Source organism: Spermophilus citellus (genome assembly GCF_964194105.1).
Source record: "Spermophilus citellus genome assembly, chromosome: 17".
In the NCBI taxonomy this organism is placed as follows: Eukaryota; Metazoa; Chordata; class Mammalia; order Rodentia; family Sciuridae; genus Spermophilus; species Spermophilus citellus.
Window position 1 is genome coordinate 55,337,901 of NC_138199.1, and position 20,100 is coordinate 55,358,000.

At 51.4% G+C, this 20,100-nt stretch overlaps 2 protein-coding genes across 10 annotated transcripts; one reads left to right on the forward strand and one right to left on the reverse strand.

Moving 5' to 3' along the window:
• Positions 1 to 6,231: 6,231 nt before the first annotated feature.
• ATXN7L3 (ataxin 7 like 3) lies at positions 6,232 to 12,612 on the forward strand. Of its 8 annotated transcripts, none has more exons than XM_081270036.1 (13): positions 6,232 to 6,821; positions 8,161 to 8,271; positions 8,563 to 8,695; positions 8,906 to 9,077; positions 9,234 to 9,331; positions 9,517 to 9,539; positions 9,841 to 9,907; positions 10,058 to 10,143; positions 10,573 to 10,641; positions 10,905 to 10,948; positions 11,212 to 11,283; positions 11,376 to 11,533; positions 11,638 to 12,612. In XM_081270036.1, the coding sequence occupies exons 2-13, from the start codon at positions 8,221 to 8,223 to the stop codon at positions 11,784 to 11,786; spliced, it is 1,122 nt and encodes a 373-aa protein (XP_081126162.1). In that variant the 5' UTR covers positions 6,232 to 6,821; positions 8,161 to 8,220; the 3' UTR covers positions 11,787 to 12,612. The 8 variants fall into 8 exon arrangements, with proteins under 8 accessions (XP_081126162.1, XP_081126166.1, XP_081126167.1 ...); XM_081270040.1 differs by having other exon boundaries at positions 6,233 to 6,821; positions 9,862 to 9,907; XM_081270041.1 differs by having other exon boundaries at positions 6,234 to 6,821; positions 10,115 to 10,143.
• Positions 12,444 to 18,964, reverse strand: TMUB2 (transmembrane and ubiquitin like domain containing 2). 2 transcript variants are annotated; one of them, XM_081270045.1, is made up of 4 exons: positions 18,231 to 18,964; positions 17,617 to 17,676; positions 15,760 to 16,326; positions 12,444 to 15,525 (listed from the first exon to the last, which is right to left on the reverse strand). In XM_081270045.1, the coding sequence occupies exons 2-4, from the start codon at positions 17,649 to 17,651 to the stop codon at positions 15,162 to 15,164; spliced, it is 966 nt and encodes a 321-aa protein (XP_081126171.1). In that variant the 5' UTR covers positions 17,652 to 17,676; positions 18,231 to 18,964; the 3' UTR covers positions 12,444 to 15,161. The 2 variants fall into 2 exon arrangements, with proteins under 2 accessions (XP_081126171.1, XP_081126172.1); XM_081270046.1 differs by lacking the exon at positions 17,617 to 17,676 and having other exon boundaries at positions 18,231 to 18,883.
• Positions 18,965 to 20,100: the final 1,136 nt, after the last annotated feature.

Consider the following 20,100-nt stretch of genomic DNA (forward strand, 5'->3'; position numbering starts at 1 on the left):
GAATGGCTTAGAGGTGTCTGCCTAAGCTTAAGGCCAACTGTGGAAGTTTTGTTTTCCCTTTTTTTTTTTTTTTGTACAATAAAGTGAAAAACAAAGGTCTGACTGCTGTCTGGTCACTGGAATAAGTGAAAGTGGGTGGCAGGGGTGACCCAATAGGTCAGATAAACTCTTGAAGCTATCTTGTTTGCCCTTTCTAGAACCATCGAAGGACTGACAACAAGTTTTGGGAACAAATGCATTTTTTTTTTAACAGATGTGAAAACTGGTCATTAATGGCACAGATCTTTTTATTTATTTTTTAGAGAGAGTGTGAGAGTGAGAGAGTTTTTTTTTAAATATCTATCTATTTATTTATGTAGTTAGTTAGTTTTCGGCGGACACAACATCTTTCTTTGTATGTGGTGCTGAGGATCGAACCCGGGCCGCGCTCGCATGCCAGACGAGCGCGCTACCGCTTGAGCCATATCCCCAGCTCCAACAAATGCAATTTCACCAGAGGGCACCACCTTAGAAAATGAGGTGATAAACCACTGAGGTCAAGGGTTCATCCTGGGCATGCCAGCCCTCCTGGTTGGTGCAGGATTTATCAAGTAGTGTTTGGGGCACCCTCCCACATTGAGCCCTCAGCTCCATCTGGGTTCAGCATGATTTCCTAACCATCTAGGCCTCTGATAGGAAGTGGCTGGAACAAGATGACTTGCCCTCTGCAGCTTATGGATGTCTGCTTTCCTTGCACAGGATTCTGTTGGGTTCCTGGAACAGCAAAGGGCTGCAACACAACCTCTGTCCAAAGACTCCACCCCTGACCCCTCTCCTGTTCTGGGCCAAACTTCCAAAACTTTCCCACTCACCATTCTCTTAAGGCTACTCTTTACAGTCAACAACATGTCCATCTTTACACCTAGTGGACACTTGTCTGTGTCCTGCTTTCTTGGTGTACTCTGTCGGTGTCAGCCCTCCCTCCTCATTCTGTCCTAGGTGTTGCTGTCACTCCCTTGAACCTCCTGCTAAAAAATATGAGTCCAGCCATATTTCCTGTCTCCTATATGCTTGCTCGCTTGCCCTCCCATCATGGTACAACAACACAGAGGCCCTCGCCAGATGCTAGCACCATAATCCTGGATGTCCCAGCCTCCAGAACCATGAGCCAAATAAAATTCTATTTTACCCAGTCTGATATCCTAGTACAGTAGCAGAAAATGGTCTAAAACACCACTCTTCTACAGAACTGTGTAGATATCTATGCATCCTCTGGGGTATCTCAGAAACACCTTGTACTTCGAGACCCAAAATAATCAAAAACTATGTAGTCATTCAACCTAGAAACCAGAGTGTCAGCCTTGACTCCTCTCTCCCCCTTTCATTTTCATGTCCATCACCTGGACGTGTCCATTCCACTACCTAAATCTCTCTGAAACCTGTCTAGCCTGATCACAACTGCCATTCCCATCCTAGCATCACCATCACCCAACTTCTGCACCTTTTTTTTTTTTTGTAATTTATTTATTTTTTTTAAGAGAGAGTGAGAGAGAATTTTTTAATATTTATTTTTTAGTTTTTGGCGGACACAACATCTTTGTTGGTATGTGGTGCTGAGGATCGAACCCGGGCCGCACGCATGCCAGGGGAGTGCACTACCGTTTGAGCCACATCCCCAGCCCTGTAATTTATTTTTTAGTTGGTCACAATACCTTTATCTTATTTATTTTTATGTGGTGCTGAAGATCCAACCAAGGGCCCTGCACATGCTAAGCGAACGCTCTACCACTGAGCCACAACCCCAGCCCTGAAAAGACCTTCTTAAACTGGTCTTCCTATTTGCACTCTTGCCCCCTACAGTTCATACTGCACACAGCAGCCAAAGTTGTCTTAAAAACAAATTTGGAGGGATGGGGTTGTGGCTCAGCAATAGAGTGCTCACCTAGCATGTGTGAGGTGCTGGGTTCAACCCTCAGCACCATTTATGTCTAAATCAATCAATTAATTAATTAAAGGTATTGTGTCCAAGTACAACTAAAAATTTTTTTTTTTAAAAATTGGCGGGCTGGGCTGGGGTTATGGCTCAGTGGTAGAGCCCTCGCCTTGCATGTGTGAAACCCTGGGTTCAATCCTCAGCACCACATAAAAATAAATAAATTAAAACAAAAATTGGCGGGCTGGGGATATAACTCACTTGGTAGAGTGCTTGCCTCACATTCACAAGGCCCTGGGTTCAATCCCCAGCGCCATAAAAAAAAAAAAAAAAATGGCTGGGTGGGTGGGTTGATGTACACACCTTTAATCCCCAGTGACCAGGGAGGCTAGTGCAGAAGAATGCAAACCCAGTCTGGGCAATTCAGTGATATCCTGGCTTAAAATAAAAAAGGGCTGGGATATAGCTCAATGATATAATGCTCCTGTGTTCAATCCTAATACAAAACAAACAAACAAACAAAAAACGAAAGCTAGGCAGTGTGGTGCACACTATAGTCCCAGCTCTTGTAGTGCTGAGGTAGGAAGATCACTTGAGCACAGGAGCTCAATGCCAGCCTGAGCAACATAGTGAGACCCCATTCTCAAAAACAAAAAGCAAAACCAAAAATCTCTGATCACTTCAGTTTTCTTCAGATTACTCTGGTACTTAAAATTTACCATGGCCATGGAGGATGGACCCTGCATCCTCTCTTTCCTTTTGCTCCACTCTTCCTAATCATTCACAGTGATCCAGATAAGTGATCTTTCTTTTGTTTCTTGAGCATGCCTACCACAGGGTCTTTGTACTTCTCATACATACAACTGGTTTTCTCATCTTTTAGGCCTCAGCTCAAATGTTACCTGACAGATAGGCCTTTCCCAACAAGCCTCCCAAAGAGGCCTCCTCCTACATCTCCTTGTTTGTTTACTGGTCTATTCTCTCTCCCAAAGGAAATACTTTCTTGTTCATTGCAGTAATCCCACCACTTAAAACTGCCCAGCATATATATGATAACCAAGAAAAATGGTCTGAATGAGTGACTAAGTATGGCCCACAGGTCCAGGATGGGGGGTCTGCTGCTCCTGCTGGGCTCCAATTCCAGCCAGCCACATTAGCCCTCTATGCTTCAAACATACCACCTTCTCTTCTAGGGTCCATACACATGCTGTTCTCTCTGCCTAGTTCTCTGGGGGAAGAGGGGGGCCCTGAACCCCAACAAAAAAAGGTCTCAATGTCATGTTTCTTTGGCAGCCTGGACCTGGATGGACACCTTTATACTCAGACTTGTTTCTTCCAAACCAGGTTTTGCTAGGCAATCAGCCCCATTAAGACAAGGTCTGTGTGACTCTCTTGTTGCTGTAACCCTAGGGCCTCACCCAGAGCCAGAACCAGATCAGTCCTTAGAGTTTATAAACTGGTGCTAACTGTGGAGACTGGGCCTGTGCCCAAAGAGATCACCACTACAGAATAGCCCAGGCCAAGCACCAAATAAATAGTAAGTCCAGTGGTAAAGAAGTTTGGTACAAGGGGCTGGGGATGCAGCTCAGTGGTTAAAGCACTTGTCTAGCATGTGCAAGGCCCTGGGTTCCATCCCCAGCAGCAGCAGCACCACAACAAAAAAGTTTGGTATGACAATGGCCATGGATGGGGGGTGGGATATGAGGAAAAATTTAGGTAAAGAGAGAAGAGCCATGAAGGTTTCTTGGGCATGTGCAAATTCCTTAGGGGAGGACGTTGTGGATATGTTTAGGTAAGAAACAAAGCAGCATTCCTGAAAGAGAGGTAGAAGAGGTAAGGAAGGCTGAGGCCATGCTGTATAAGTTCCTAAAGATATATCCTCTAGATCCAAGTTCAACCACCTTCTGAGTCTCTACAGGTTAGTCCCACAGTAACCCAACATATTCCAAACTGAACTTGTCCTCCTCCTGAATCCTCTGCAGAGTTCCTCACTAGTTAAACACTGGTTAAAAATGTTTTCAGGACCTCCTTCTCCTTTACCCCATACAGCTCAACCAATAATGAAAACCTACTGCTTTTCAGAATGATAAACTTAAAGTGCAAGTCTGCTCAAACAATTCCCTTTCAGGACTCCTCACTGCCTATAGGGTTAAAGCCCACAAACTCTTTGGTGCACACTTAGACCTGTATGATCTGGCCTGCTCACCTCCTGCAGTTCCCCCACCCATTCCTGTCCCCAACAGTCCCAAGAGTGATCCCTATGCTGAAGCTCACTGTTGGGATATCTAATGCTGTCTTTCTTTTTTTTTTTTTTTTTTTTTATTTTTTTAAGAGAGAGATGAGAGAGAGAATTTTTAAATATTTATTTATTTTAATTCTCGGCGGACACAACATCTTTGTTTGTACGTGGTGCTGAGGATCGAACCTGGGCCGCACGCATGCCAGGTGAGCACGCTACCGCTTGAGCCACATCCCCAGCCCTCTAATGCTGTCTTGACCTTCTGGTTCACCTTCCCCTGCAAGAAGCCTTTCTTTAGGGCCAGGTGCAGTGGCACACTCGGGAGGCTGAGAGTTCAAAGCCAGCCCCAGCAACTGTGAGGCGCTAAGTAATTCAGTGAGACCCTGTCTCTAAATACAAATAGGGCTGGAGATGTGGCTCAGTAGTAGACTGCCCCTGAATTCAATCGCCGGTACACGCCCCCCCCCCCCAAAAAAAAAGCCTTTCTTGACCAATTCTCTTACATCCTTTGCTGCTTCTTTCTGGCTGTCTCTGAACTCTGTGCATATCTTTTTTGTTTTTAATCACACTATTATGCAATTATTTTCCAACAAATCTACCTACCTATCCCACTAGATTGTACATTTCTTGAAGAAGCACACTGTCATATTTCATATTTGTATCCCAGCACCCGCAGCGCATTAAGAATAACAGCTAAACCGGAAGGGGTGGCCCACGCCTGCAATCCCGGTGGCTGGGGAGGCTGAGGCAAGGAGGATCTAGAGTTCAAAGCCAGCCTCAATAAAAGAGAGGTGCTAAACAACTCAAGTGAAACCCTGTCTCTAACTAAAATACAAAATAGGGCTGGGGATATGGCTCAGTGGTCGACTTCCCCTGAAGTTCAAGCCCTGGTACAAAAAAAAAAAAAAAAAAAAAAAAAAAAAGAAAAGAAAGAAAAAAAAGAATAACAGCCAAGATTTACCAAGCATTTACACTGACCTACAAATCTCACGCACTGGCTTATTAATCCTTATGGTTTTTATACCCACTGACAATGTTAGAAACTGAGGTACAGGGAATTCACTTGCCAAATCCACTCAGATCCGACTCCTAGGAAAACTAAAAGATCCAATCATGGTCTCAAGTATGTGATTTCAGACTTTAACCCTATCTCCTGAGGGAAGAGGGCTGTCACACAATCATTCTAGGGCACCAGACAAGACTAATGGCAATGCCAGTCTAGGCATCTACTGCGGCTGAGAAAAGGTCCGTTCGTCCGGAAAGGTAAAGGGGACTGAAAGCGTGCGGAATGTGCACCCCCTCACACCCCGGTGAGTAGCACTGGGTCGTAGGAAGGGTCGGAGGAAGGGTCTGGCCAGTGTCAGGGAGGCAGGCTGACACTGGGGGGTCCAGTTTGAGTTCCGGAAGCAGGAAGGGCGAGCAGGTGTGGGATCTAAATTAGGATGAGAGCTGAAAAGGCGCTCCGCTCAGAAGAGCGCAGCTCGGCCTCCGCCCTCAGCAGTGGACCCTCATCTCGGGAGCTTGTAGGTTCACAGGCCTGGAGTGGGCTGAGACCCGCCCAGAAACCGGGAGAACGAGCGTGAACAAGCCTCTTCGGCTCCAAGGGTTTTCTGCCCTGAGGTCCTATACGCCCCACTTCAAATCCGTCCTCTTCTTAAAAGTGGCTGCACGCCTCGGGGTAAAAGTGGGGAGCGGAATGGAGGGGGGGAAGGAAAGAGCGGAGAGCCCCGAGGGAAGGGCGGGGGAGCCTGGGCCGGAAGGCGTCCCAGGCTCGGCTGGGAGCCGGCGCTCTCTTTCGACGCCACCCGCTGCCCCCGCCCCTGAGCCGGCCCGGACGGCACAACGTCTCCGCCCCCAGCGCACCGCGCACCTCACCTTGAACGCTGCCCCACCCACCCCCGTCCTATTGGGCCTCCGGTGCCGAGACGACACAGCAATTGGCTGGGGTGGTCTACGAAGGCCCCGCCCATTTCTCCGCCCCCGTCCCCGTCCGCCGGTACTTTGGACGGCGGCGTGGCGCCCCTCCTCCCCTCCCGGTCCCCGCCCCCTGGAGCAAATGCTGCCGAGCTGCGGCCGCGGGGCAGATGCACGCGCTCGGGCCCTTCTAGCAGGCGCGAGCCGTCGCTGGGCGCGCGAAAGCGAAAGAAGGAAGTGGAAGGGAGGGCGAGGGCGGGGTGTTGAGGAGGGGCGGGAGGAGGAAGAGGAGGAGGTTGGAGCGCGCTCGCGCCTGGCCTCGCGCCCGCGCGGAGGGAGGGGGAGAGGGGAGCGCGCGCGCACGCTCGCGTTCTCGCTCGCTCCATCCATCCATCCTCCGGTCGCGGCACGCGCGCGCGCTCCGGGCTCGCGCCGCACCCCCCGCCCGGGAGAGGCGGGCTGGAGTGGGGGGCGGGGGGAGGGGCGCGCGGACGGCGCGCGGACTGCGCGCGGGCGGGGTGAGGTGAGGAGGAGGAGGCGGCGACGGGACGAGAAGGGAGGGGAAGGGGCCATGGCCGCCCGGTGAGGCGGCGAGGCGGGGGGGCGGCCCGACCCCCCGGCCCCGGGCCTTGGGCCCCGGGGAGAGGCGAGGACGGACCGACGGACATGGGGCTCCGGAGCAGCCGCCGCCGCCGCCGCCGCCGGAGGACGCGGCCCTGAGAGGCCGCCGGGCCCCGGCGCGGCCCCCCGGGCGGGGTGAGTACGGGACGGAGACGGGAACGGGGGAGGGGCCTGCGGGGGGCGGGGCCCGAGGCGGGGCTTGGGCCCCCTCCCCCCCAGGTCTGGGTCAGCGCCCCTTCCCCTCCCCCCGGGCCGACGCGGAAACGCCCGGCTTCCCCCGGCTTCCCGGCCCGGCCCGGGCCCCCTGCTCTCCCCCTGGCTGGGTCCCCCTTGGGCGGGGCAGGGCCGGCCGGGGAGGGGGCGCGGGGCCTTTGTTAGGGAGCCAGGCCCCAGCCCCCGGGACAATAGACACCCTCCTGGACTCCTCTCCCTGGCCGGCCGGGGCTGTCGGCAGGCGGGGACCAAGAGGGGCCGGGACGCGTCCCACTCTGCCCACTCTCTGGGGGTCGGTCTGTCCCGGCCCGGCGCCGGCCTCGGGCGGCTCGACTCTCCTCCCCCCAGTCGGTATGATGCAGCAGCAGTGCCGCAGGGACGGGGGAAGAGCCGCGGCCCGGCCTCCTACCCTTCCCAGTGCCCCTGGCTCGTTTGTCAGTTCCCACCCCACTCTAGGCCGGCAGCTCCTTAAACTCGTACCCACCGTTCAGAGGGGCCCCCGGACTGTGGGCGCTGTTTCTGAATCCTTTGGTGGGGGTTTCTGGACTTTGGGGCTCTTGGAGAGACTTCCGGGCTGGTCCTGAGGGAGGGAGGGTGTTATCTAAAAGAAGAACAGGTAAGGGGAGTGCCCACTCCTCTAGTGCTAGCCCACAGGGCTGTACCCCCTTCTGCTCCAGGTGGCTGGAAATGCCCCTTTGACTCTGCTTGTCTGAGCTCTGCTCTCCATGCAGTAGCAGGCTTATTTCAAGGGAAAACAGTGGGGTGAAGGTTGTAGGGTCCTAGGGCCATTCCTACTTCTGGTAGCAGTACCCCCCCAAGTGGACATCCTGGCTGAAAGCAGAGGTGACTCTGAGGAGAGCCTTTAGGGAAGGGGGTGTCTTTAGGATTCTGTGCAGTTCTTTGCCACACCCTGTGGGTTTGCTTTGAGGCCTTAGAGTTCCTTCTCCTCCCCCTGCTGCATTGCACCATGGGTATCAAAGAGGGGTTTGAGTTTTGGGGACCTGGGGTGAGCTGCTGCCTCCTAGAAACCCACACTCTGATTGGCAGTAGAGACCAGGGCCTGATCTCAGGCCTGGGAAGGACTAGGCTACCTCTGGTTTTTAGTCTCTGAGGGACTACCCAGGCTTAGTGGTCCTGGGCCTTGGGGAGGGAGATACTCTGATGCCAGGATTAAGCCCTGGGCAGTGAGGTGAGGAGGGGAAGTGGCAGTCTTCAGAGATACCTTGTACTCACATCAACACCCCCATCCCCATGTGTACAGCCGTGTTGCCGCCCGCTGTGCTATGAGCAGTCAGAGCACCGTCTCCACAAGAGTTTACAAATGAAAATGGAGGAAATGTCTTTGTCTGGCCTGGATAACAGCAAACTAGAGGTGAGGGCTCCCCCACGTGTGCCTCTAGTTCTTTCTCTTGATGTCTCTACGTCGCTATATCTGGCATCCACACCAAAGAGGAATTTGGATAGTCAGCCTTGTTCCTTAAAGGGAATAGCCAGCTGAAAAGACCCAACAATCGGGGAAGAAGAAAGAATTCAAAATCAAGATGGGGAAAATGGCAAAGAAAGCATGATATTTGGCCAGGGCCAGGAGATTTGGTTGGCGAGAGTCACTGGCAGTCTAGAGGGCTGTGACTCTTGTGACTGGATATTTTCCCCTGGGGCTCAGGCCATCGCTCAGGAGATATATGCGGACCTGGTCGAGGATTCTTGTTTGGGATTCTGCTTTGAGGTACACCGAGCTGTCAAGTGTGGCTACTTCTTCCTGGACGACACAGACCCTGATAGCATGAAGGATTTTGGTGAGCTTCAGGGTAGAAGGAGAGTAGTCTAGCTAGCCCTGCCCAAAGAATGCATGGAGGGTTCTTCTCTGGAAACTGCCCTAGATGTGGATCCTGGAGCTCCTGCTAGTTTAGGCAGGGGGTTTTGAAGAGGCCATGGGACCACGCATGGGTGGGTACAAGGAGAGGGTTCCCTGCCCACCCTGATCGCCACGCCTCTCCTGTCCCCAGAGATCGTGGACCAGCCTGGGTTGGACATCTTTGGACAGGTATTCAACCAGTGGAAGAGCAAGGAGTGTGTTTGCCCCAATTGCAGCCGCAGCATTGCCGCCTCCCGCTTTGCTCCCCATCTGGAGAAGTGCCTGGGAATGGGGCGGAACAGCAGCCGAATCGCCAACCGCCGGTGAGGATAGAACTAGAGCTGCTCATCTTTTGCATCCTGTAGGCCCCTAGGGCATTTGTAGAATATAGAGGGTGGGTTGTTCTTGACCCCAGATGTTCCACAGTATCTTTAAAAGTTGTAGGCACCATAACCCTTTCTCTCCCCTACCTTTGGCAGGATTGCCAATAGCAACAACATGAACAAGTCTGAGAGCGACCAAGAGGATAATGATGACATCAATGACAACGACTGGTCTTATGGCTCGGAGAAGAAAGGTGCTTGGGGACCTGAGGAATCTTGGGGGACACTGGGATGAGGTGGACAAGCAGGAATTGAGTATACATTGATCACAATTACTGTTATAAATAAGGGGGGGAGTGTGTTTTTGCATTTTTTAAAAATAGTCTTAGATTGAAGACTTTCAAAAGTAACCTTGCTTTATATCCTTTCACCCTCACAGCCAAGAAAAGAAAATCAGACAAGGTGAGAGCCGGGGCGAGCATGGGGGAAATTTGGGCGAAGGACAGTTACCCTCCCCTTTGGGCAGGGAGTCCTCAGGTGTCTTGACTCAAGTCTGAGGTCACTGGTCACCTCTGGGTTTGGGGATGAGGGTGTGTCTGTGGTGGGCAGGGAGGCAACGGAGGCCTTGGCATGGGGGAGGAAATAATAGGCAGACAGGCCTCTTAATGGGGGAGAAGAGTAGGAATTTGAGGATATTCTTTGTCAAATCTTTTTTCCTTCCCTGGGTTCTCGGCTCCCCCTTATCGTTGCCCTTTCCCCAAAGCTATGGTATCTCCCATTCCAGAACCCCAATTCCCCTCGAAGATCCAAGTCTTTAAAACACAAAAATGGTAAGTGGGGCTGGAGCAACAGGGGTGCTGCTAGCTGTGTCTTCTGGGATTCATGTGGGCCTGGGGTGGAGGGAGAGGTGGGGGATAGGGGTGTAGAGGGAGGGCCTATGATCCTTCTGTCACCCCCACTTCCTCTCTGGTTATTTTCAGGGTTCTCTGTCTGTACCTCTGCATCAAACACCCTTCCCCTTCTTTTTTCTTCTTCAGGGGAACTTAGCAATTCGGATCCTTTTAAGGTGAGTAGAGGCTGCCCCCCTTATGGTCTTCCTCATTGTCTTTATGAGGTGGCTGGGATTTCGATAAGTAGGATCCGAATGTTGACAGCCAGAAGCATTAGTTGGGCTGTTTGAATCTTGTGTTTATTCTTTCTGCGTCCCACTCCCTTATCTGTGTACAGGTGGAATGAAAGGACTCAATGGGAAAACTGTTCTATCACAGAGGCAGGAATGAGAGGGACTAATCCTCTGCTCCGTGTGTGTGTGTGTGTGTGTGTGTGTGTGTGTGTGTGTGTATGTGTGTGTGTATGTGTATTTTACTGGGCATTGAATCCAGTATCTCACATGTGCTAGGCAAGTGCTCTACCACTGATGTACATCCCCAGTTTCTTGCCCCCTTTTTGTCTGTGGCTTCTTTACTTCTCTGACCTGCACTTCTGGTTCTCACAGTATAGCAACTCAACTGGGATCAGCTATGAGACCCTGGGGCCAGAGGAGCTGCGAAGCCTTCTCACCACGGTGAGGAACTGGGGCTGGGGAGGCTGTTGGGAGTGGGCTGGAGCCATAGACAGGTCAATACCCTGAAGGAGGCTGGTGAAAGCAGTTAGAGCCATAGAAATCTTACTCTAGAAGTAGGTTTCCTGGCCCACAGTGGTCTGGACTGTATTGACACCCTGGGGCCATTTCTGCTTGTGCAGTCTATCCTTGATGCAGAAGGGAGCATCTAGTATCTAGAGTAGGTTTCCTTCCATCCCTCCTTTCAGCTTATATTCCTCTTCCAGCAATGTGGGGTGATTTCTGAACACACCAAGAAGATGTGCACAAGGTGAGCACAGAACCTAGAAAGGGATTCGGGGCCCCTCCTGCACACTCATGCTGGGCATGTGTCAGGAGTACCCCTGGACTTGAGCAGTGGGGCTCCCGCCCTTTCCCTCCCCTCCTTCAATGATCAGGCCTTAGGCTTCCATCTGGGGGCTCTCCACTTACCCCTTCCCTGTCCCTTTGGCCTCTGCTGAGGGGAGGGGCTCTCCCTGAGTTCCTCAGGTCCTTCCCTATTTTGTCAGGGTCTGATAATTATGTCCCCACCAGGTCTCTGCGCTGCCCCCAGCATACGGATGAGCAGAGGCGAACTGTGCGGATTTATTTCCTCGGGCCCTCAGCGTAAGTGATCCTTTCAGAAGGTTGTGGGTTGTAGCAGGTTAGGATGGTGATGGTTATCCCTAAAACCCTTTTTTGACGCCTTCTCTTTCCAGAGTCCTTCCGGAGGTTGAGAGTTCCCTGGATAATGACAGCTTTGACATGACTGACAGCCAGGCCCTGATCAGCCGGCTTCAGTGGGACGGCTCCTCTGATCTCTCACCCTCTGATTCAGGCTCCTCCAAGACAAGTGAAAATCAGGGATGGGGTCTAGGTATGTGATTCAGTTGGGACCCAGGAATTTTCTGTCCGCACTCAACCGATTGACACCTCTCTTGCCACAACCCTATTCTCATCCCTTGTAACTTTTCTCTGCAGGTACCAACAGCTCCGAGTCAAGGAAAACCAAGAAAAAGAAATCCCATCTGAGCCTGGTAGGGACTGCTTCTGGCCTGGGCTCCAATAAGAAGAAGAAGCCAAAGCCACCGGCACCCCCAACGCCCAGCATCTATGATGACATCAACTGACTTGGGTGCAAGGGATAGCCTTTGGCTGAGCAGAGCCCTCTCTCCCAACCCCCACCCAGGTGGCATAGCCTGGCAAATGGACGGCTACTGGGGGTTTGGGCTTGGGAAGTTTGGTGGGCCAGGCAGGCAGAGGATCCATTTATGCACCCCTGGGGGGTGTCAGGGTCCTCTGCAATAGAGCACGACCCCTCAGCGTGCAGGACTCAGACCTGGACTTATTATGCCTTGGACATAAGTTTGGTGGGGAGGCAGTTTTCCTATTTATTCTGTGAGTTACTGGATGTCCAGCTAGGCCAGGGGCCTGACCTGGGCACTGTGCCAGCGCACTGCCTGCCCCCACCCCAGGAACTGGACTAAGCCCTGCCGAGGGGCACTGTGGCTACCCGGGAGGCTGTGGGTTAGAAGCTGAGCCTGGAGGGGGCCTCCCCTGGCTGCCCTCAGCAATGTGAATGGGTCAGGTGCTTGGAGCTGAGGGGCAGGGCTGGGTGTGTCCTGTCTGTGTGCAGCATCCTATCAAGTGCCCCCAGTCCCAGGGGTGGCAGGCACAGAGTGCTCTCTGCTGAGGTAGGCGTCCAGAACTGCCACCGCCTTCCCTGCCTCACAGGGCAGCCCTTTCCCCTCAATCCCCGTGGGCCTCCTTGGCAGCAGGAGCTGTCCTTTTGTTGTTGGGTGCCAGGAAAGGGCCTTCAGCCTCTACAGCTTCAAGGAATGGGAAGGGGAGGGTAGGAGGAGGGAGCTGCATATCAAAATGACTCCCCCCTTCAATCCCTCCCTGACCCAGGGCTGGTGAGGAGTGGGGCCCCAAGGTGAGAGGGAACGGTGCTGCTTTATTTGAAATGTTTTCTTACCTCATTCCCTGCCCCAGGAAGGGGCCCAGCCTCACCCTCCTGGGGTGGCCCCATGTTCCTCCTGCCCACCCTGCCCCACCGCCCTGCTGGGGCAGCCTGAGTTCCCAGCTGCTGCTTGCCACCCCTTCACCTTGACCAGCTTCAGTTCCTCTCAATGCTCCTGCCTCCAAAGCCTGCTCTGTTTCCCCTTCCTTCGCCGCTTTTAAGTTATTTATTCTGTATTTGTGGTTTGGGGCTCTGAGGAAAATCCTAATCTTGTGCCTCTCCCCTTTGCTAGGAGTAGGGTGGGAAGAGGGTGGTCTCTGTGCCCTGGGTTGTCAGTGGAGAGGGAAGGGGTATCATTGCCTCTCTGGGACTGTCATGCCAGTGTGCCCACCTGCCTGGTCTACATCCTGAAAAGATGTACCATCCCACCTCCACGCTGGCAACACCACCCCCAGGAGCCGAGCTGGAGGACTGCAATCTGGGCTGGGAGCAGAGCTGACTGACACAGGGATGGAGTTGACCCTGAGCCGAATTATCTGGCACTTGCTGGACATGTCCCCTGCCCTTCTCCCAGGAGGAGCCACTCCCACATTTGGGTAGCTAGTACCCAGGACTGGTTGGACTGATTTGGGTTAGGGACCCTAGAGGGTTAAGGGAACAACAGAGATAGGGCAGCAATACCCTGTCTGGAACCCCAGTCTCCCCCTGGGGTGGTTCTGATTGTGGCTGATGCCTGGTTACGAATTGGTTTTTAACCCAAGCATTGTGATTATTTTTTAAAAAGCCAAACCAATTTTGGCAGGAGTTAGAATAAATCCTGGTGCCTGGGCTCCTCTGGTCTTGGCCCTCCACAGCCTTTTCCCTCTAAGGGGAAGCCAGCGGGTGAGGAGGATCTCAGCAGGCCTCCAGCCACTTCCAAATGAAGTTTTGGGAGTTGGTTGAAGGTGAAGGGAGGAAGGCCTAGGGCCACTCTCCCTTCTGAGAGGCAGCTGTAGCTCAGGCCCTAACATACCCTTTCCCCTCTGGCCTCCCGCTTTCCCCCTCTGGTCAGAGGAGGGAGAAGTGGGGAGTAGTTTGGGAACTGGTTTATCCACATAACCTTCCCCAGTGTTCCTTGGCCCACCCTCAGGGCAGAGCCCCCTGCCCAGGCTGGGTAAGAGATGGGCTTGGTCCAGCAGGGACCCTGAGGGAGCAAACCCCTTCCCTTCTGGGGAGAGTGCCCCCTCTACCATGTAGTTGAACAGGGGCTAGGAGCTCCCCGCCCCCTCCCTCTAACAGGCTGTGTGGGTTTCAATTCCCATCCTCCCCGCCCCGGCTAGGTGTCGTCCGCCCTGTATCCTATCATGTGTCTGAGTGTGTGTGTGGGGGGTTCTGTACTAATTTCCATGGCCGGTGGCTTTCCCTTCCATGCATCACTCCCCCCCGCATGCCCAGGGGCCACCCGCCTGGCATTACCGCATGCTGGGGTCATTGGGGGAGGGGGGTGGGGCTCACGCTGTCCTGTGGTCTTGAGATTTTTATTTTTGCATATGTAATCCATCCTGTACAGGTAGCTAACTTTGTAAACGCTGTGTATTCTCTCTGCCCCCATGGCTGCTGGTGTAAATAAACTGCATCTCCCGTTGGTAGCTTGGCCTACCCACCCTCATTACCATGTGCAGGGGGCAGAGCAAAGCCATTCTCAATGTCACAGAAAGAGGCTCCATAGCCACAAAATGGAACTTTTATTTAGTCAGACACTGACCCTCCATCCAAGTGTCCCAGAGGCAAGGGCCCAGGGCTGAGTGATGCATACCCAGAACTCGTCCTTGGAAGTCAGGCAGGGTAGGATGCTGGCTGAAAGCCAGTTCTGTCTTGCTTACAGCCTTAGGCCTAGGGTAGCAGCAGCTGTGGCCTAGCCTCTCCCAATGCTAGGGGCTTGGCCTTGTGCCCCAACCCCCTTCCTGACTGAGCTCTGTAGAAGACTCTTAAAAAAAAAGAAAAGAAAAAAAGAAAGTGCTTTGAAAAAAGGGGGAACACCCTATTCCTGCTACAGGGGTAGAGGGAGCAGGTGGAAGTAGCTGGGTGCCCATAGGGTAAGCTGGCACAGCCTTCATCCCTGTCTCAAAAAACACTTGTCTAAGGAATGGAAGGATACTCCAGGATCCCTACAGAAGTATGCCAGGGGTCATGCTGAGCTGCCCTGGCAGTGGCCTTGGGTGCTGAGGGGTAGACATGCAAGACACAGGGCCACAGCTGGGAGGGACTCAAAGCCTGGCCTTTCTGTTCAGCTTGGCCTTTGGCTCTGAGCTCCTTCAGGATTCTAAAAGCATATGAAGGTGACATCCTTGTTTCTACCTGAGTTGTGCTTGCACAGGGGGGAATGTCTGTACCCCTGTGGACATAAGGGGAGGCCTTACACCTGCCTCCTGTGTCTTATGGATGGGGTGCACACCACATCCTTTCCACCCCTCCCTCCCAGGCCCTTGGGCCCAGCTCTGGCCAGGAAAGTGGGGAGGCCATAAAGGAGGAAGACCATGCCTTTCATTTTCTCCCTATGTCCTTATCGTCCATACATCCCAAATATGAGGAAGCTGAAGAAGACTGTGACACCCACCAGGGAGACAGTAGCAGGTGCTGTGAAAAACTGACGGTAATTGATCCGGAAGTACCAGACTACACCCAGAAGCACTACAAACACGGGCACCATGAGACTGCCCACACTGATGCCAAGGCTGGGTGGCTCAGTGGCTGAGGATGCCAGAGAAGTTGAGGGGCCTGTACCAGGTGCCCCTGGGGGTGAACGGTGGCAGTGAATCACACAGTTGTCAGTAATGTTCAGAGAACGCAGTGTGCGTGCTGGATCTTGTAGCAGGCGGCCCTGGTAGATCAATTTCATTTGGCTCTCCTGTCCAGGGAAATATTTGCTGAAAGGATGAAAAAGAGAGGCTGAGGCATAACAGGGCAAACAGGCCTGGACCAACAAAGGTGGGCAAAGGGAAAAACTGATGAGTAGATTTCTAAGGAAGTCTCCTCTCCACCCTTGGTAGGGGCCACATTTATGACCCCTTGCTGCTCTCAATTCTGCACCAGTCTCCTCAGAGGAGGCAAAGCCTTGGAACATGGGACATGAGCAGCTTCCCACTTTTCAACCCACTCACCTCTTCAGGGCACCCACGGTGTCCTCTGGCCTGGCCACAGCCAGCTCCTCAGTATCATTGAGGAACTTGAGCCGCACGTTGATGAGGCTGGGGCTGGGAGAAAGGCAGGTGCTATCCTCAGATCTCAGCAGGGCTTCTGGACTGCTGTTTTCTGTGCCCACTTGTCTTTTGGACAGGCCTTGGATGTCAAGGAGATGCTCAAGACTGGACTCCACACCACCCCCAGCAACAGGTTCCCCTGTGGAGTCTCCTCCACCTTCGCCAGTCTCTTCAGTCTTCTCATCATTACCCTCTGATGGATGGGGAAGTTCGGTAGGCTCTGAGGTGTTTTGGCCTGCCACCAGCTGGTCCACATGCCCTAGGTGAAGGACGGATGTGTCGCCTGCTGACACAATAGTGCCCAGGAGCTGGTTGCTACCGCTGTCTGCTACGTAGGTAGAGAGCCAAGCTAGGACCAAGGCTAGAATCAGCACCATCACACCTGCCACCACCATCACCTCATTACCCACACCCTCAATGAAGGTGACATCAGGGAGCTCCATGGCCTGGCTGCTGACTGGGTCCACGCTGCAGGAACAAAGGGGAATAGCATCAGCAGAGCCAGAGGGGTTGCAATAAGGCTCCTAGTTTAAGTTTTGAACTAAGTCCTGAAAATAAGTGGAGTTCAATATTCTGGGGTGGGGTAGGGGGGGACGACAAACCTACACAAGAATCACATGTATTTCACTTGGTACTCTAGACTTCCAACCTCAAGCTAAGGACTTGGCCTTGGGCGCTATTAGAAAACTAGCTCACAGATGTCATGCTCACAATTTGCACAGATCATCAGCCTTCTCATCATTACCCTATGAGGAAAGCCTCATAACCTTGCTGCTGTGTCTACTGCAACTGCTTTTTTTTCTTTTTTCTTTTGGTCGTTGATGGGTAAAACATTTGCTTCTTTGAACTTGGAGTTTCTCTAGGATTTCTAACATTTAGTCAAGCAAATATGCCCCTTAAACAGCCTCCAACTTGACTTCTGAGAGAGACTTTTAAAAAGCCTGAAATACTTTATTTTGGAGCTCCTCTGGAGGTGTTATACAGTCACCCTTGTTGGACTGTCTCATATGAGCCCCATCTCTTTCATTGTCACAGTTCATACCCAAATATCAGGGGCCAAAGAAAACTAATCTACTGTCAACAGAAGAGTTAGATTACCCTAAAGGGTCAATTCTTTAGGAGCCATAAGCAAACAGTAACTCTGCCTTCTCTCAAATTCTCTAGCAGGCCCTGGGGAAATCGTATGGGACAAACACCAGAAACACTACTCTTCTGGGTCACTGAGGGCTCACAACTGCAAAAACCGCTGTCTACATGCAACTGATTTGGAAATGATTCCACAACAGCTCTCACTATCACTAACTCAGTCTCTCATATTATGAAGGTTCTCACTCTGCAGTTTCTGGATTTCTGCTTGGTCCTTGGAATACCTACTTCTTCCCTTGGAGAATCTGTTTTCACAGCTGTCCCTGGGCAAATCCATCTGACGATTATCATTATCAGACTATTCTCACAGCACCTATAAAATTTCATTATACTTATCTACCGGTCCATTTATTAGACTTCTAGAATACAAGGCTCACATGTATTTCTCTTTGTACTTAAGAGCCCAGCATAATGCCACCGTAGTTACTTCAAAAATAGTTGTGGAACATATCAACATCTGAAGAGTTTACACATCCTGACTTAATAGACTGACCCTGAGTCAGAAAACAAAATGAAACTATAATCTTGTCTCTTACTAGCCATGTAACCTCGATCATCTTTCCCAGAGACTTAGCCTTCTCATCAGTAAAATGGGTTAAAAATAGTACCTACCTCATAAGGTTGTTTTGAAGATGACGTGAAATCATTGAAGCAAAATAATCAGCACAGTGCCTGGCACATTGCAAATGTTCAATAAACAAATGGTAGGAATTATGTATCACTCCCACAACTAACCCCCGACAGTAAGAAGGTTAATGCCATTAACCGTGGTTTACAGAAAAGGAAACTGCGGCGGAGAGAGACGAGAACGACTGGCACAGACACAGGGAACTGTAGTGGGGAAGGGCCGGGTAGGACCCCAAGTCTCCTGCCTCGGAGGCCTTTGCTTTCTCCTCAGCCTGTGAGCGACCCTGACCACGGTAAGGAGGGGTCCCGGACCCTGCCTTTTCTGAGGCAAAGACTCCGCGTCTGGGCGGTCTTATTTTCGCGGCAATGGAGTGAAGTCCATGAGCCCCTGAAGCCAAAGGGCTACCGGGTCCAGGCCTCAAAGCTCAAGCCCAGATCTCTCAGTCGATGATGGAGAGGGGGGTCACAAACCATCCACACCCCTCAAACTTCGGGGCGGGGCTGGGGAACTAGGGGCGGGGCTTGAGGGCGCGGGGAGTAATGGGAAATTAAAAGGAACTTGGACTGGTACTATGCTTGGATAGGAAGAAGGTCCTCACCTGAAAAGTCCAGGCTAAATGTTTTGACTTCGCCAGGACAACCCCTGGACTCGTCTTCCCGTTCGGGCTGGGGGAGGGGCGGGCAATCCTCGATTTTGCTCAGGGTCCGGTCTCTTCCGGCCTTTCCCGGAAGCTGTTAGAACTAGGGACAGGAAGTCCCTCCTCCGCGCCTTGCACTGATGACGCAAAGCTACGTAAGGCGTGTTCTTTAAATAAAAGGGACAGGTTTCTCAGAGGAAAGGGGCGGAGTCATTGTTGGCGGGATCATGGCCCTCCCCACATGGCAAGCCTGGTGGGCGGGGCCTTAGGCTGTCGGGAAAAGAGGCAGTGCCAAGAGGGGAGGAGTGAGTTGAGGGAGGTGTTTGAGAAGGGGCGTGGTTTCCCTTCTGGAAGGTTTGCTCTGGTTGGCGCTACTGGGTAAATCCTTTAAAGAAGTTTCCCGCTTCCGGGCTGATGGGATTCATTACTGCTCTGCAACGTGCCCCAAATTCTAGGATAGTGGGATCAGTTAGGTCTCATCTTTCTGATCTCCAAGAATTCCTCTATGAGTCGGAGCACGCCAGCTGCTTGGAAGGCTGGTAGAAGGGTCGCAAATTTGAGGACAACCTGAGTAACTCAGAGAGACCCTGTCTCAGAATAAAAAAGGAAAGGGTCGGAGATGTAATTCAGTAGTAGAGCGTCCTCAGCTCTGGATTAGTCAGGAAAACATACAAGGAGACAAGTTATTTGTCATCCAGTGCATGAAGAGTGCGGTCCAGATAGTGTGGGACCTTGATAATTTCGGGAAAGCATTTCAAAGACAAAGGTTCAGCGCAGTCTTAGGGCCCAAGAAAAGCAGGAACCAAAAAAAGAAAAAATTCAACTTATAAGAATTTTTCCAATTTATTTTTTTTCTAAAGATATGCTGGGGGATTTTGTTTTATGATGGACTATTTTTCCTTTTTTTTTTTTTTTGTGGTCCCGAGGATTGATCGTTGGGGTGCTTAACCATTGGGCAACACCACCAACCCTTTGTTTGTTTTTGGTACTAGGGATTGAAACCAGGAACACTTAAACACTGAGACACATCCCCAGCCCTTTTTAAATATTTTACCTAGAGACAGGGTCTAGCTAAATTGCTGAGGCTGGCTTTGAACTTGCGATTTTTTTAATATGATAATTACTCATAATGTAAAATTTACAATTTTAGCTGAAAGTGTATCTCGGTGGTAGAGTGCATTCCTAGCATGATTGAGGCCCCTGAAAAAAATTTTTTTTCATCCCAGCACTGGAAATTTTTTTTTAACATGTATACATGTAGAGTTAAAACTTTTTTTAACATGTACACTTCAGTGGCATTGAATACATCCACAACATTATGCACCCATCACGACTACTGTCCATTTTCTGCACCTATTAAATAGTAACTCCCCATTCCTCCTCTTTCTCTAGTCTGGTTTTTATCTGTAAATTTGCCTATTCGATTTTGCTCACTTAAGTGAAATCATGTAATATTTGTTCTCCCCCAACCCCGGTTTTCTTTTTCTTTCTTTTCTTTTTGAGATGAGATCTGCTATGTTGCCCAGGCTGGCTTTGAACCTCTTTCCCCATCCATCCAAGTAGTAGCAGGGATTATAAGCATATACCACAAGCATATGCCACTGTGTCCATCAAGTTCATTGCTTTCTAAGATTAAATAATATTCCACTGACTGTATATACCATATTTAGTTTATCTATTCATCTGCTCGTGGACATTTGGGTCGTTTCTACCTTTTGGCTATAGTGAATCATACTATTTATTATGAACATTATTATACAAGTATCTGAGCTTTTTTTTTTTTTCCTCCGCCATACTGGGAACAGAACTCAGGAGTGTTCTACTACTGAGC

Coding starts and splice junctions, on each gene's coding strand:
- TMUB2 (XM_081270045.1), bottom strand. CDS start 17,651: ATGATTTCACGTCATCTTCAAAACAACCTTATGAG. Junction 16,327..17,616: donor CTTCAAAACAACCTTATGAG/GTAGGTACTATT, acceptor TTGTTCCTGCAG/CGTGGACCCAGTCAGCAGCC. Junction 15,526..15,759: donor ACCGTGGGTGCCCTGAAGAG/GTGAGTGGGTTG, acceptor TCATCCTTTCAG/CAAATATTTCCCTGGACAGG.
- ATXN7L3 (XM_081270036.1), top strand. CDS start 8,221: ATGAAAATGGAGGAAATGTCTTTGTCTGGCCTGGATAACAGCAAACTA. Junction 8,272..8,562: donor TGGATAACAGCAAACTAGAG/GTGAGGGCTCCC, acceptor CCTGGGGCTCAG/GCCATCGCTCAGGAGATATA. Junction 10,144..10,572: donor GCAATTCGGATCCTTTTAAG/GTGAGTAGAGGC, acceptor TGGTTCTCACAG/TATAGCAACTCAACTGGGAT.